This window comes from Acanthopagrus latus, chromosome 5 (genome assembly GCF_904848185.1).
Source record: "Acanthopagrus latus isolate v.2019 chromosome 5, fAcaLat1.1, whole genome shotgun sequence".
NCBI classification, from domain to species: Eukaryota; Metazoa; Chordata; class Actinopteri; order Spariformes; family Sparidae; genus Acanthopagrus; species Acanthopagrus latus.
Window position 1 is genome coordinate 28,565,476 of NC_051043.1, and position 15,761 is coordinate 28,581,236.

General features: G+C 41.8%; 1 protein-coding gene across 13 annotated transcripts in view; it reads right to left on the minus strand.

Moving 5' to 3' along the window:
• LOC119020180 (citron Rho-interacting kinase) overlaps positions 1 to 15,761 on the minus strand; it is a 50,214-nt gene that overhangs the window by 25,984 nt on the left and 8,469 nt on the right. For 8 of the 13 annotated variants that reach the window (XM_037099370.1, XM_037099369.1, XM_037099368.1 and 5 more), the window contains 11 exons: positions 15,551 to 15,660; positions 13,330 to 13,473; positions 12,560 to 12,679; positions 5,923 to 6,102; positions 5,681 to 5,734; positions 5,507 to 5,560; positions 3,738 to 3,878; positions 2,248 to 2,373; positions 732 to 827; positions 364 to 480; positions 43 to 152 (listed from right to left, as the gene is read on the minus strand). In XM_037099370.1, coding sequence (XP_036955265.1) covers positions 43 to 152; positions 364 to 480; positions 732 to 827; positions 2,248 to 2,373; positions 3,738 to 3,878; positions 5,507 to 5,560; positions 5,681 to 5,734; positions 5,923 to 6,102; positions 12,560 to 12,679; positions 13,330 to 13,473; positions 15,551 to 15,559 — 1,151 coding nt within the window. In that variant the 5' untranslated portion in view covers positions 15,560 to 15,660. Of the gene's footprint in view, positions 1 to 42; positions 153 to 363; positions 481 to 731; positions 828 to 2,247; positions 2,374 to 3,737; positions 3,879 to 5,506; positions 5,561 to 5,680; positions 5,735 to 5,922; positions 6,103 to 12,559; positions 12,680 to 13,329; positions 13,474 to 15,533; positions 15,661 to 15,761 lie in introns of all 13 variants that reach the window. The other 5 variants (XM_037099378.1, XM_037099376.1, XM_037099373.1 and 2 more) reach the window with 2 other exon arrangements.

The following is a 15,761-nucleotide window of genomic DNA, read 5'->3' on the forward strand; positions in this document are numbered from 1 at the left end:
GATGGAGGAAGTTTTTCTAACATTTTGTGTTTCTCTACTTACATGTTCTTCTGGGTGTAGATGCTGCTGTTGGCTGCCAGTTTGTTGGCCTCAGACAGCTCAGCGATTCTCTGCTCCAGGCTGTTCATCTTAGAGTCCATAGCATTTATGGTCTGAGGAAAAATTATGGACCGTATAACTGCTTAACACTCAGTTAGATCCTCGCATGACTGGCTTTAATGCGGTTCACATTAAGGTTCATTATTTTTTGTGCTCCACAATAACAAAACCCAGGATTAAGTCCAAACAAAGAAATCTATGTCAGTGTGATAAATGTTAAGATACGCCTGAAATAGCGTCACTGCCGAGCTGGTCACTTCTTACCGCCTTCTGTTCACTGATGACGCCGCACTTCTCGCGCACCTCCTCCTCATATTTGCTCTGACTGGACTCCAGCATCTCCTTATCAGCCATGTCCGCCTTCATCTGGGCCTCCAACACCTGCTCAATGCCAGGCAGCCCACAGAACCATAACCAGGATATCACTTAACAGGACAGAGAATGTGAGGATGACATACTGTAGATCTCCCGAGCACACCCACAACTCAAAACAGCTAAACTATGAGCAAACACGTCACAGAGCACTTCCTGTCGAGCATAGCACGTTAGGATATACCTGTCTGTTGTTTTTTACGTCGCACCAAAGAGTCTGCATATGTGTGTGAGAGTGTTTATACGATGTGAAGTTCAACCTTTATCTTGTCCTCATAGAGTTTCTCCTTCTGCTTCAGATGAGTCTCCAGCCGCTGGGCTGTAGACTGGGTCTCACGCAGATTCTCCTCCAGCCCCTACGTAAAAATACACATTATGCACGTCAACATCGAGGTTACAAGCAGGCGAAGATACTTCCAGACAGCCAACATATATCAGTGATGGTTCCAGCCAGATGTTCAGACTGCAGGAACATGTGAATCAGAAAGTGTGTCCGCACTAGTACTTGCATGTGATCAGATCGGATTCATGTGTCCTGACATCACCATCATATCTGCATGAGTTGCTGTGGCAACGACGTAGGAGTCTGTAACTCCATATGTTGGTGACGCGGCTTTCCAACGTTGGATGCACAATCAATCATCTCGCTCTCCAAACAATCGCTCTGTCAAAGTTGCGGAGCAGACAAATTTATCCCGGCATGACTCAGCAGACTGTTGTTCTCCGCGTTGTCTTCCATACTGCTCCACTCGTAGCAGTGTGGATTCTGCTCAGCCGCTGTGAGGAACGTCCGTCGTTGCGTGTTGCGACGCTTTGAGATCTGACACGAGTGGCCAGACGTTCGCACCGACACACATCTGAAATCTGAGTTTAACCGCATATTTAAACCGCCTCCAAATGAGATTTGAATCTGAATTTCATGTGGGTTTTTTTTGCTGTCCAGATTTCCTTAAAATCCATCTGGATCCAATCTGGTTGTGCCACGAAACAGATCTGAGCTGAAATCTGAAAAAAGCCTTTAATAAGTCCATTCGTCTTCACCACTATGGACGGAGTAAGTGGGTGTAAGTAAGCATGAGGGATGATCTCATCCATATTAATGAGATCAGCCTGACCCCTTCAGTCCTTATTGACCTTTTTCACTTGTCATTGCAAGAAAAACACTAGTGGAACAAATGCACAGCGCTCTGGAACTGACGCACCTAAATGGAACACGGCACTCATTATTACCTTCTCTCCTGTGCACCCACACACTGGGACTCACACTTGGTCAAACAGACCTCAGATCAGGTTAGAGCTGGGCAAAAAACATGCAGGGGATTGAGTGAGCAAACTCTATAAACTAGTATGGGTCATAATTTAATGTCATTATATGTAGTTGAACATATAATTAGTCCAACCATAAGACAGAACGGGAAAGTGAGAGAGAGACGTCATTCATAGACGTCCGCACATGCCCACACTAATCAGGAAATTCAACAACAACAATGGAAAGCACATGTGTGGGTGTAGTATGACTATATAGGGGCTTTCAAATGACACTATATTATGTAAAACCCGTTATTGTATGGGTAACGTTGTGGCCCGTGTATGTAGAACCAGCAATTTACATTTCCAGATCATCTAGAAAAGATCTTAAATAAACACCACAAGGTTTTTTTTCAGGAATATTATGTAAAATAGCACTTCCTCTGCAGTGATGACAATGAGCTATGTTTACCTCACACCTCCTCTTGATTATTTTAGCTCCACGCGAGTAGTGAAAAGGTGGGTTACCATAATCTTATCCGCCATCTGCTGAATCTGCTGGGCCTTGCTCTGGATCTCATCCTTCAGTTTAGTCTCCCGACGCTCGACGATCTCCAGCCGCTTCACCTGGTTCTCCAGAGTCTTCCTGCCGTCCTGCACACACGACAACAAACACAGACACACAAACAAGACTTTGGTTTTTTTTTTTTTAGTTTGATGGATGCAACCTCAGGTCAAAAGCTCCATGGTCCGTAATTATGCTTTTCTACTACATGGACATCATAGCACTTTTTGTAGAAATGCTAATTGGACCTCTACTTCAAGGACAAAAAAAGGATGACATACCGAAGCAGCCACATCCATTTGGCCTGTGAGCGACACACCTCTGCAGTGTTTATATCTCATTATTTCAAGTTCCTCACAGTGATTCTAAAAAAGCTCATTTGCATTCATGTGTGAGGGTGCGAGAGGTCTTCAGAGCTGTCTAAAATTTGACCATGTGCATATTTTCTTCCCCTTCGACTGAGCCGTCCAGATTAAACTATGTTAATCGCCAAATTTACATGTCTATAGATCGACGTGAGGCGCTGCTTTAGATGATTTCATAACAACCCCCTTTAAAAAACAAGGTAAAATCAATATGTGGTTACGGACACGGCATGAAAGACGATACAAAGTACACAAACACATGAATGTATTTCATCGTTTTAGTAAAGCTAATGAATTACAGTTCTGCATTTCATTTACAAATAAAGGCTTTTAAGACAGATAATTATGTTACCTGCTAATTGAAGACTACTCACTTGTTGATAATCACATTAAAGGATAAGTACGAGCAAAACAAGTGGAATACGAGTGTAGCACTATAAGAAATGTGATTACACAGATACGATTGTTTGCTTTATCTTTTATTAAATTTAGATGTCGAGGCGGTGAATTTGTCCTGAAAGAAAACTGTGCACAACAACAGTTTTTGTTAACACATTATGGCAGAAGCAGGAGCACTGAGGCCGAGGCACTATGGAGCCACTCGAGAATAAATTAGTAAAATGTCACATGCAGACTGATTAGCGTCATAACACCAGCAACAATAACTGCCTTTCTCTTGAAGGAAAATTGTCTCTCTCTCTCAACAATGATTAACAACAGCACTTGTATGTGAAAAACATACTGTTGTGATATGAGTCACATTCCGGGTTTAGTTTTATACCAAATCAGAAAATACACAAATCATGTGAAAACAAGCTGTCAAATCATCAGCCGTGTCAAACATTCAGGCTATCTGACATGCTATCATGCCATCACAGCACAAGTGTTCCTCCTCGGAAGGTGCAAAAAACAACATGTTCACAACAGAGCATATGGGCTCTTTGTGCTTAGCAGATAGCGCAGGCAGATTTATTTATGCAACACTTTAAACAAAGAGGTTCATAATGTTGCAAAGCAGCAAATGACATGATACGCAGAAAAAAGAAAAGAAGCCAGAACATGTATAAACAGTGTGTGTGTGTATGTACCTCAGTCTCACGGAGGCGTCGACGCAGGCTGTCGCTTGAGTCCTCCTTGTTCTGTAGCCTCTCCAGATCTCGCTCCAGGCGCTCTTTGACCACTCTCATACTCTGAAGATGGTCTGTAGCCTCAGAGCTGGCCTTCAATGACTACAAGGAAAAGACATATGTAGATATTACTCACACAAAACTAAGTGTAATACAAAGTCTGTATTGAATTTTGTCCAGTTTATAAAATCTCACATCCAAACTCCGACATAAGATGCCATCATAGAACTGATAGAATGATTAATAGCTCCATCAGTTAACAGAACACATGCGACCCAGAAGAAAGCTCTGTGTGTCCCAGCGTACATGAATCTGATATATGACAAATAATGTAGACTACTGATGTATAAATGTGATTTCAAAAGCAATCCAGGCACTCCAAAAATAAAGTACCAGGAGACGAGGAGGGAAATGTGGTGGAAAATCATTCGAAGGAAATGTTTTTACCATCAGGGCTTTCATAATTATTGCCCATTTAATGATTTAGCCACTATAATAGAGGCTTTTTAGTATTGATATTGATATTTCATTTTTTGGAGTGCCTGGATTGCTTTTAAAATCACCTTTTTTCTCCCCTATTTTAATAGAGCAACCATCATTTTCTCTTTATTCTATGTACCGTATATAGTTTATATATCCACGTATAATTCACACATATATACTCAAAATTAGGTAGGGACATTGGGATGTGGCTGTATATACACCTGTGCATCCAATAAAAGTCAAATGAAATGTGTGTCCCATTATTATTTTTTGGGAACTAACAATATTCACAAAACACAAAATTCAGATACATCACAGAATAAACTGTTAATTTTGAGTAGTGTATGTTTACTGATGTGATGTTTATAAGTCAACACACACGCGTATCATCTGGCTCATCAGACTGTATTCAGAAGACGTTGAAAACGTTGAAAATATTCTATATATACCATCACGCCTCCTTTTTCATCTCTGTCGATCACAGTATCGGCGGGGCAGGATGTACCGATCCGGTACCTTTCACAAATCAACTACTTTTTTCTCACGGTTCAAAACAGTCACATGCAAATACTGCACGTCTCTGTCAACCCCCAAACATAAAACTAACATTCAAAACTGTCACTGTAAAAGTCTGGCTGATCTACATTTCCTGGTCTTGGTGTAAAGTTCATGTGTATAAGGAATGACTGACCTCCTTCTGCAAACTTCAGTGCCTACCAGCAAACAAACGTCTGTGTGACGCCAATATAAACTCCTCTAACAAAATGCACGGAGTTATTTTAAGAAAAAGTCCAACCCTACTGATTATTTCATGAACCTGTTCGAGTCGGAGGAACACCGATTTCAAATGTGGGCTCAGTCAGCCTCGGATATCAGCGCCACAACTCACGATGCGCTCAGCTGAGGGGATGGTGCTTTTAAATATTCATTTCTGAGGGAAAAGACAATCAGAATGAAATTATCTTTACTAATGAGGCACAACTGTTTGATTGCTGATAATTAAGCAGTAACTCTGGTTTTAAAAAGACAGCTTAATTGTTCTCGGGGCCAGAGACCAAACCAGACTGTGGAGCGCAGTCGAAGAGAGAGAGAGAGAGAGAGAGAGACAGCGACAGGAAGAAGGAGGTCAGGGTAGAGCCGCAGTTTATACAATCATCTCAAAGAGTAAAATGCTGTTACATCTCTTTCATTTGGAAGCACAAGCTCGTATAAATTATTCATTAATCTTCGCAGCAGAAATTCGCTACCTTGCCAAGCTTTTCTTGAAGATCCTGGATCTTCATCTGCTGCTCGGCGTTCGTCTGGAACAGAAAAAATACAGTCATTATGATATGTTAAGATTGATATTTAAGCTCATTATCCTTTGCTGAAGTCACTTGAACTTGTCGGTGTCCTCGCTAATCGCATCAATGAAATTCTACCTTCTCCAGCTTGGTGATCTGGTCATCGGCTTCTGCTTTGCCTTGCTCTTTGGCCTGTGAAGATAAAGAAAAGTCTGAGATCTCTCCTGGTTATGGTCACGGTAAGCAGACAGTACGGTAGAAATGTCAAAATGACTACGAGCGAGTTACGTTGAACAGAATCCGATCATTGATTCAGAATAAGCAGAGTACGTGTCAACTAAATGAGAACTCCTCTCAGGATCATTAACCCCTTTAGTTACAGTGTAGACCTTCTGCATCCGATGCTGGTAGTCGGCAGCCTTCCTCTTCAGCTCCTCGCTGCTCTGCCGAGACTCTTTCAGCTCGGACTCGTACAGGTCGCTGCGGCGACGAGCAGCCGACAGGTCCTCCTCCAGCTGTCTGATGGAGACCCGCATCTCCTCCAGCTGGGCATGATATTCCTGCACAAAGACCACAGAAAGCCCCAGGATAAGAGAGGAGAGGAGTGGGGAGGGAGAGGAGCAGAGAGGAGATATCCACATCCACACAAAAGGAGCATTAACATTAGCAAAGGAAATTTCCAAAATGACGAAAGTAAATTCCACTTAATAGAACACAAACCTCAGCCAAACAGTTCCTGGAAAAGGAGGCCGTCTTTTCCAAATGTGGGTACTTGCAAGCACTTTATCCAGTTACTCTGAATATACTTGTCTGTATCTGCCATTAAGGTTGCCCTTCTACCAGCGCACCAAATTTAAGGACAAATTGGCCTATTTGAGGAAAATGTTCCGTTTGGAGGCCACTGCATTATTTATAAGAACAAACTCATTCATAAGAGATGTATTTTAGATAAGCTACTGGAAAGAGTGGCACATTCAACCTGAACAGGATGAAAATGGCTCAACATAGTGGAGGCAAATCAAAGGGTAACTCCATCAAATTTACACATTGTAGCGTGTTTACAGGTCTCGAGGAGTACTACTGCATATGTTGGGGGGGGGCAAAAAAGCAGTGTGATGCAGTTTGTGGCTCTAGAGGACGCTGCATGTAATCTGATAAAATGCCTCCAGTGATGTTAGTCAGACAGAGACCTTATAACAGAGGAGAACAAACACTTAAAGCGTTTTACTTAGAGGTAATTTATCAAATGACGTGCGGTTTCCTCTGAAGCCTCTAAAGGCTTTATGGTACTTCCCCCCCCCCACGTATAAAAAAAGTACAGGGCAAATTGAATGTCATTTTTGTCAGCCCCTGTAGAGCCTTCCTAGTTTTTATCACTCCTCTGTAAAAGTTTATCAGTATCTCGCTCTGGAGTTTCACCTTCCTAAGTTTCTGTATCCAGGGTGAGGATGCGTGATGACCAAGATATATTGTCAGTGACGGTAATGCTCCACCTCAGCTCCACTGATGTAGACAGTAGTACTCTAATCTGTAAAACTGGCGGAGTTACCCTTTAACGATATGAAGCGTCAACAACGAACAGACGAGTAACGCGGACAGAAGATTTTGATCAGTCAGAGTCACTTAACGCACATGTCTGTTTAATTGCAATTAGTCACGGCCTAACAGATCTAATTTCAACCTCCTCATCAGCTTACAGGGAACATCGGCCTGTCTGTCAGCCTAATAAAAAGCAACATCCTCCTGCACCCAGGGAGCCCGACGCTCAACCGACACACATTAGACGAAGCGAAGCCGACAGCATCAGACATGGTGAAAAACAAAGCTCAAATAATTTAACCCGAAGAGGACCGGGAGGGGTTACATTATGTAACCCTGGATCTTTGAGTACAGACACAGTCTTCCCTGACCGGTCAGCCAATGTAAGGAAACTCTGACGTTTAAGAAATAGCAGCAGTGAGGTGGCAGTGTGTCTACGCCTCACTGATCATTCAGGCTCCACAGGAGAAGGTTGACAGCTTCCATCACTGAGAACTGACCGAATCTCTTGGGAACTACCTGAAATCTGGTCGTGACTTCCCACCTCAACAAAAAGCTGAAACATCACTACATTTCAGTCATTCTTTGACAAAAGAGTCACTTGGTATTAGGAAATTACAAACGAGGGAATACAGCTTTCGTCGATGTGACGTTAAAGGCTCACTGAATCACAGAATTCTTTCATGACAAAGATCAGTTGTACGATTTATTTTCTGTCCTTGGCTCATTCAGGTGATCTCATTCAGGAAATGATAAAGTAACCACACCTGCATCACTTGTGCTGGAATTTGGCCGTGTTGAATTATTTCTCTCAGACTGAAGACACTCCCGAGAGATCAAAGAAAGAAACATTTAAAACTCACATAATATGTTGTAAAGTGGGCAGTCACTCTCAATAGTGTCATTTCATTCTGCAGCTTTACGCATTTAATACTTCCTAGAGACTGAGACAGACCTTCAAACCAGTAATTATCTGTCTATTCAATATCTTGCCGCTGGTTACTGTCTTTATCATCGGCTCTAACCGTAAGTATGCATAAAAGGCCTGTCAAGCTTTGGTTACCCCACACGCCGTAGCGGTGCACACGGGGCTGTAGCAAAATGGGAACTCAGGCTCTTGAGACGTCGGGAGGGTTGAGTTTCTTTAGTCTTTCCAAAACCACAAGAAAAGAGCCAAGCATGTCAAGATAAGCAGCCCAACAGAATAAAATATCTACACTACAGGACTGTCTCTATTCTGCAAGATAAGAACAATTGTGTTTCTTTAGTCATGTGTGAAAAACAATAGTATGAGTGAGGGTTTTGTGGCTCCAGAGGAAGCTGCATGTAATCTGATAAACTGCCTTGAGTGATGTCCGTCAGTGGCATTGTGGGTAATGCAGGTAATGCAGTGGAAAGGAGCCCACTGGTGTAGCAGTGCACTCCTGTAACACTGGTGGACTCATTATGGACAGTTTAGATCAGAACTGAGACAGCAGAACCAGAGACATCACCCTTTTTTATTCCATGTAATCTTCTTCTTTTTAAAAATGTGGTGCCTACATTACCCACAATGCATTCAGACACTCAGTGACATCATCGGAGGCAATTTGTCAGATTGCATGCTGCTTCTTCCAGAGCCACAGAAGGCTTCATACTGCCCAAGTCCTGTAAACACTTTAAAACTGGTGGAGACACCAGCCTAATTAGCTAGCTAGCCGCTAGCTGTGTGCAAATGCAATATGTACGATTTGGCCATCAGTTGAATTTATATGCCAAACAAACAGGGTGCAGCATATTATCAGAGTAACTGCTAACTGCTACTAACTGTATTCTATACATCCGTGACTGTAGCTGCCATTAGCTCCTTAGCACAGTTAGCCGTGCAGCTAGTCAGACTGCTGGGGAGTCTTTATGTTTTGACATAACCTCCAAACTGCCAATGTTACAACAAAGGTAAGGATGATGAGGACCTCCAGCAAACAAAGATGTAAATAATGTGCGATTAAGATACTCAGCGAGCCGCCGACATAAAGCACAAGTATTTGATGACCTGAGAATGAGACACAGAAATCAACTATCTTTCTCCAGAATCGCTGACGCCCAGAAATGTCTGGAGCACAGTGAACTGATGAGGGAATACGAAAGAACAAGCAGAGGGCAGGATCTCTGCAGAGACAGAGAAGCTACAGACTTCTTTGTGTGTTGAATTATCGTTTTAAAGTAAGTGCTGGATTTTTACAGCCTAACTGTGAAAGTCTCATGCTGTCTAACCCTTCTTGTGTTAATACAACCAAAACAGAAATAGTTTTCCACAGTTGGTCTTTGCTCTCGTGTCTTCAGTGGAATTATTTCCTTGCATATGTTTTGCAGGTTTCAACGGCTGTGGCTCAGTTTGCTTTTCTCTAAAAAAAAAATGAAGCTCTATCTGCAATATCTACTGTTTGTTGTTCCAACACTGCATGGCTTCTGCATGAAAATGATAAACACTGCAGTCATATGACAGAGCGTGGGAGACAGATGCTTTTCAAGATGAAATGCTGGATTTAGCCGGCGTAAAAACCGTGCTGAGAGGCACCAATGGGAGCATGGCGCCAGATTACATGCATGAGCAATGAAATAAATCAAATATGAAGATACAGACTCGACTAATTTATCTTTAGAATGGTTTCCTTATACCTGACTCAGAATCAGCTGTGCACTGACTAGGAAGTCCACTCCCTCATCTCCCTGACTGCTATACGCAGCTATAAACGAGGAAATAAAATACTGACAACTTGAGGGATCCAACAGTTGTTTTGGTCGAAACGCACACCACAAATATCACTGGCAATCTTAGTATATGGTTATGCTTACTCTGAGGCTATGAACATGTCAACACTACACATTAGCATAGCAATGTTGCTGAGGAAGAGGAGCCAACACCTCCTTCCTGAGGGATCCCCAGAGGCCTCAGTGTGCTTTAGTCAGAGAGTCTAACAGGGTGTGAAACGTTCTTTTGTCCATCAATTTCTGAAACTTTCCAAAACAAAAAATCTGACATTCACGTCCACCTTCATGTAGCAACTTCCACTGTGTGTGGAGGAGACAAAGGAGGTAGGATTTGAGCTTCTGTCAAGCTCTCCATTTTTCCATTTTTTCATAACTAATCCATCACTTTCTTTTTACGTGTACAACTGAGTGAAACACCACCAAAGCCTTCGAGGAAGGTTGTGGGATGTCGGCAGGCTTTTTGACGCTCCTCTGAATGAGGCCATCAAGGTTGTGGGTTCATTGTACTCCACTACATCTCAAATGCAAATATTGTCCTTCTTACTTCACTGCATTTATTTGACAACATTAGGTACTAATCATGTGTTATACTTAAACTTAAATACAGCATAAAAAGTAAATGGCCTCCTCTTTATCAGTTACAACATTAAAGTGATCGATAATATGTGAAGTTCACCCAATAGAGGACGTCACATTCAATCTAGACACACGTTCATTCCTATGAAAGCTGCTCAGAGGCATTTTGAAGCCAAAAAAACTTCCCGGGGATTGAAAACAACGATCGTCCATCAGGAAGATGGAAAAGGGAGATGCAGGAACAAAAGGTCAGAACAGAACAGACAAAGTGACAAAGGGAGGGAGGGGACAAGGACTTAAATACACAAGAGGTGATTAACTGATGGGACACAGGTGATCACAGAAGATGGGCGAGAAAACAGACAAAGGGAGGAAGCAGGATGTGAAACAAGACTCATAACGTTATAACCAAAACAAGCATATAATAATTGGTATATTCTGATGTTAACACTTCAATACTTTTATTAACGAGGATCCTTAATGCAGAACTTTTAGTATTTCTACTGTGGTACTGATACTTTTACTAAAATATCTCAGTACTTCTTCAACCACTGCCTTTATCAACACTGACAGTTTGCGCCTGCTTTAATCCTTCTTTCTGTTGGTACTTTCCAATATGTGATCAAGTATTCTTAAAAGGGGGGGCTTCAGCCTGGATTACTTCAACCACCCTCTCCTGCCAATCATCAGCAGCTCAATTACAAACCCTTCTGAACTCCGTAAACCCCTTCTGTGATATTATAATTGTCTTAATAGAGATTTCAGTTTTAAATGACAATTTCTGGATTCTAAATGCAGACTGTCTCAACAGGGGGGGTTTATTAAGATGGGAGGTAATATTCAGCTGCATTCCTCTGTGACACATTACCACTAATCTCAGAGGTGATGCATCAAGTGATGGTCAGAAAATTTGTTTCTCAAACAGCGAGAGCTGCAAAGGCCCCAGCACCTCATCACGACAGCCTGCCCACTGCATCAGGGCTCTCTCTTCACTCGTAGGTATATATCGCTCCCATCACCATAGCAACCATTGCACAATGTATTCGGTGCTTGGTAACCAGCACTAGTGTAGGCTGAGAGAAAACAGGTTGCTTTTCTGTTACCTTCTTTTTTCTTTCTTTCTTTTTTTTTTTCGCAGGAAAAGAAAGGTGCATGATGCCAGAAAGATGATTCTTCATACTCTCTCTCTCCCCTCTTTCTCTCTGTTGTCTTAATCTGTCAGACTTGTAACAGTTTAATTCTCACAGCTGGCATCACTCGGTCTCTGCCACACATGCAGAAATACACACACACACACACACACACACACACACACACACACACACACACACACACAGCAAAAACACATGCCACACACTCATCACATTACATTTCAGTAATTAATGGCTGCGTGTACAGTAAAGCTCCTCTGGCTTCTTTGTCCACAGGGATTCACACTGAGCTGACCCAGCAGTCACTTCATACACAAAGAGAATTACAAATTGTATCACTGCATCTTGGTGTGAAGATGCTTCCTCTTGCAAATAATCTAATAAACTTTAAATGAACTTAACGTATTTGTTTTTTATTGCGAAGTGAATCTCTTGTAAATCTTCACAGCCACATAGCACACAAACAAATCTCTTTCAATAGATGAACTGCACCTTTATGTTGTGTACTCAAGTTCAAGGCTTTTTAAAGAAAGTTCACAATGATCCACATAAATACGCTGCTGCAACACGAGGCATATTCAAACATGCTGTGCAGTGGGTGCTACACCCCTGCAGAGAGTGTTGGGGTTCAAACATCATGTGCATGTCTAATTAACACCCCACACACACTCAGCCTGGGCGACTTGACCCGCTCCATCTGACTGCCATTATAAAACAGTACAGTACACAGTAAAACCATCACGCACAAATTCATCAAAGAACTTCAATTACCAACACATAAAATTCTGTCAGAGAAGAGAGATCATTTCGTTTGCTCGCTGTTTCGGGAGTTGTGAAACGATCTAAACTCAAATTAAATCTGAAATAACTGTTACGTCAGATAGCTGATCAGTTTGCTTTGCCGCGCTCCGGTTCAGCTTTGAGCTCACGACATTAGGACTAAATAAGATACATCTCAATCCACTGACCTACCAAGATGACACCCACGATGCCGTCCTACCTGCTCCTTGATCTCTTGCAGCTTGTTGCTCTGCTCCCGGATGTCATGCAGGAGCTGCAGCGCTTTATCGTCCTCCTTTGACACCTCCATACGAGCCTGTTCCAAACTCCGCTTTAGACTCTGAAATCAACACATACATACAGTGTGTTCAGTAACAGCTCTGCAATAACTGGATATAATGTGAAGATCCTTTGTTTAACAAGTGTTGATTCTGTTTGTTGGTCACATGGGCATCTGTGCTGATGAATTTGATTCTAGTTCTAATATTTCTTCTACCCAAATCATATCAGTTTATCTAACTGCAATCCTGAAATACCAGTTCACTCGTTACAGTAAAATCCTAATGAACGTTCATGCATACAGACGTGTTTTCATCACTTGAGAAGACGTAACATCCACTCCAAACATAACGAGTGACCCAAACTTAACCTAACCTCAAGCCAAGACTTCATCTTCAATACTAAACGGACTCGTCGTTAGTTTATGTCAGCTGACTCCATTTGTAAACTAACGTTATCTACCTTTGCTCTTTGTTAGTGGAGCAGAGAGAGGCACTGAGACGAGGCACATCATTTGGACTATTGCAGAAAATCTGACCTGTATCTTTCACAAAGAAATCCACAGGCTTGTATAGGCAACCGAGACAGACGGTAAAGTCAAATTTTTCACATCATCTTACGTAACGTTGTTACGCAGAGCCCATTTAAGGTTTTAAGTTATGATTACTTCCCCTTCAAAGTCCCCCACGGTTACAGTGTAGGCCTACTCACACTGCATTCTGTGATGTAGGTTGCCAGGTCCTGTTCTAGGATGGTCCTCTGGGTCTCTGAGGCCTTCAACTCTATATCCTTCTGCTGCAACACTGACTCCAGGTCAGACATCTTCCTCTGGACGAGTGAGATTTCCTGCTCAACCTGGAAGACAGCATGGACCTAACTTTACTCTGACAGTTTAGTCTCATTTAATGAATCTCTGGGGGGCCCGTGGGTCTGAGCGGACACATTTGTTACAGTGTTCCTAGAGACCATAACTGTGTTAAGGATATCATCTTCTTACTGTCCAAAGAACAATATATTTATAATGCGTGTGTGTTCAAGTGTGCAAGGCTGGACTTGTTTGGTGGCACATGTCATTGGTAGCGATTGATGATACAATTAGATGTGCCTTTACAGCATTACAGGGCTCGAGGAGCACTGGAAACCGGAGAAACAGCAGGGCTTGCTGCTCGGCCACAGACGCACAGCACCGAAACAGCAACACAAACACACAGTCAGAGTGCAGACACATGCTCACAACAACACAGCACCACAGCAACACAGCATGGGGGCTGGAGCCATAAAAAGCAGTGGGTTGAAATTGTACTGGAATCCAACTCTTCTGAAAAATGTTTGGTCAGTTCCAACACGGATCACAAGATGTTAGTCTGAATAAAACAAAGGATAACGATGGTTAACAAAACCATTATCCAGAAATCTAACAAAAATAGATCTAAAATGCCGTCTCATGGAGGGATGGAGGCGGTGAAGAGGTTTATCTATTGTTGTACATCTATACTGCCCTTTATGGAGTCATCCGTGTTCTGCATGTGGCTTCACACATCACCGCGAGCTGCTGTGTGGAATAAACTGAACCACATGCTCATTTAACTTTCTGTATTTTGTTACTATGTGTATTAGTATTACAAGATAAAATAGTAGGTCAGTGTGTAATGTTTTGGATCTCACTACCAGCCAGCTGAGCGAACTCAAACAAAAGATGTCTAACTGTAAAATCAAAATGTGTTGGTGGAAGTCAAACAGCAAAACAGACATTAAAGAGGCACTATGTTGTTTTCAGAAGAGAAAGTTCTTTATTAACTGATTCTTTATGCCTAAACAAAGTAAATGATTGAATAAACTGGACAACAACACTGTTTATATGTGGCGGACCCTGCCACCTGTCTAGCTTGTGTTCTGGGACCTTATTTTTCCTCTGAGAAGAGCTCGTTTATTCACTTATGGAACAAATAAATATTTCTGAGTTTGCATTATTACCTCATTAGTATTGTAAATATCAATATCCTGAGGTTGAATTTCTTCTCCAAAACTACACAGTGCCCCTTTAATGTTTTTCTTTCTGTAACTGATTGAAATAACACTTAATTTTATGTAAAATGCATATTATATAAAACAATCTAGAACTTTGTTTATGGAGGGAAAAGAAAGAGGGCATTTGATAAAGGTGGTTGTGGAAGGAGAACATCCTCATCCCTCAGTGACTGAACAGATTTTCAACATCTCCCAATTTGTAAAAATAAATCACTTTTCCCAAAATAACATGGCCGAAACACATTCTGGACCTTCTTCATACGGTCACAGTGTGGTAATGTTTTGCCAAGAAAACTCTGAGGTTAGGGCCGGAAATAAACATCGCGGTTTGGGCTCGAATGACTACTATACTTCTGTTATTTCCGTTAAGAATGCACCTACAGTACCTAAGTATCTTCCGTTCATTACACATTATGACATTTCACAACGTTGGTAAGTTAAAATAACTCACTAATGACTTCTGGTTTCACACTGGGAGGAGAGAACAGTGCAACACCTTGTTTAACATATCAATAATGTGTTTAGTCACAAATAATATCAACTAACTCTGTTCTCTACTTTCTCAGGTTTTACATTACAGGCAAAATATCATAATACCATATATACTAATATTCTTTTATTCTTTTTAGGTTGTTTTTGTTTGTAATTTCACCCCGTTGTGTTAAAAAGAACTATAAGTTACACTGAGCTCAGAAGTGTACTCTCTACAAGGATTCAGCCCAGAAGGACGGCTCTATTTTCACAAATAGTTACGGATGACGTGGAACACACACACACACACACACACACACACACACACACACACACACAAACACACAGTACTACAGCGTAAAGACAAACTGACAAACAGATGGCTGATTTAGCTCGTTCTGGAAACAAACTCTTACCATGTGAAGAGTAATACCTGTGACATGTGTCCGGCAATTCTGGCTGTTCTGCGTTTTTTTTTTAAATGAGATTCTTCCCAAAGACGATGGTCTTATCCAGAGACGTCGGTTGAATGTTGTCACTAATCTGCAGGAGAGGAGAGCGTGAAGAGAGACGATGGGAGATAGAGGGAGAAAAACATGACAGTAAACAGCCTTTATGCACAACCTCTCGAACACTGAAGGGCT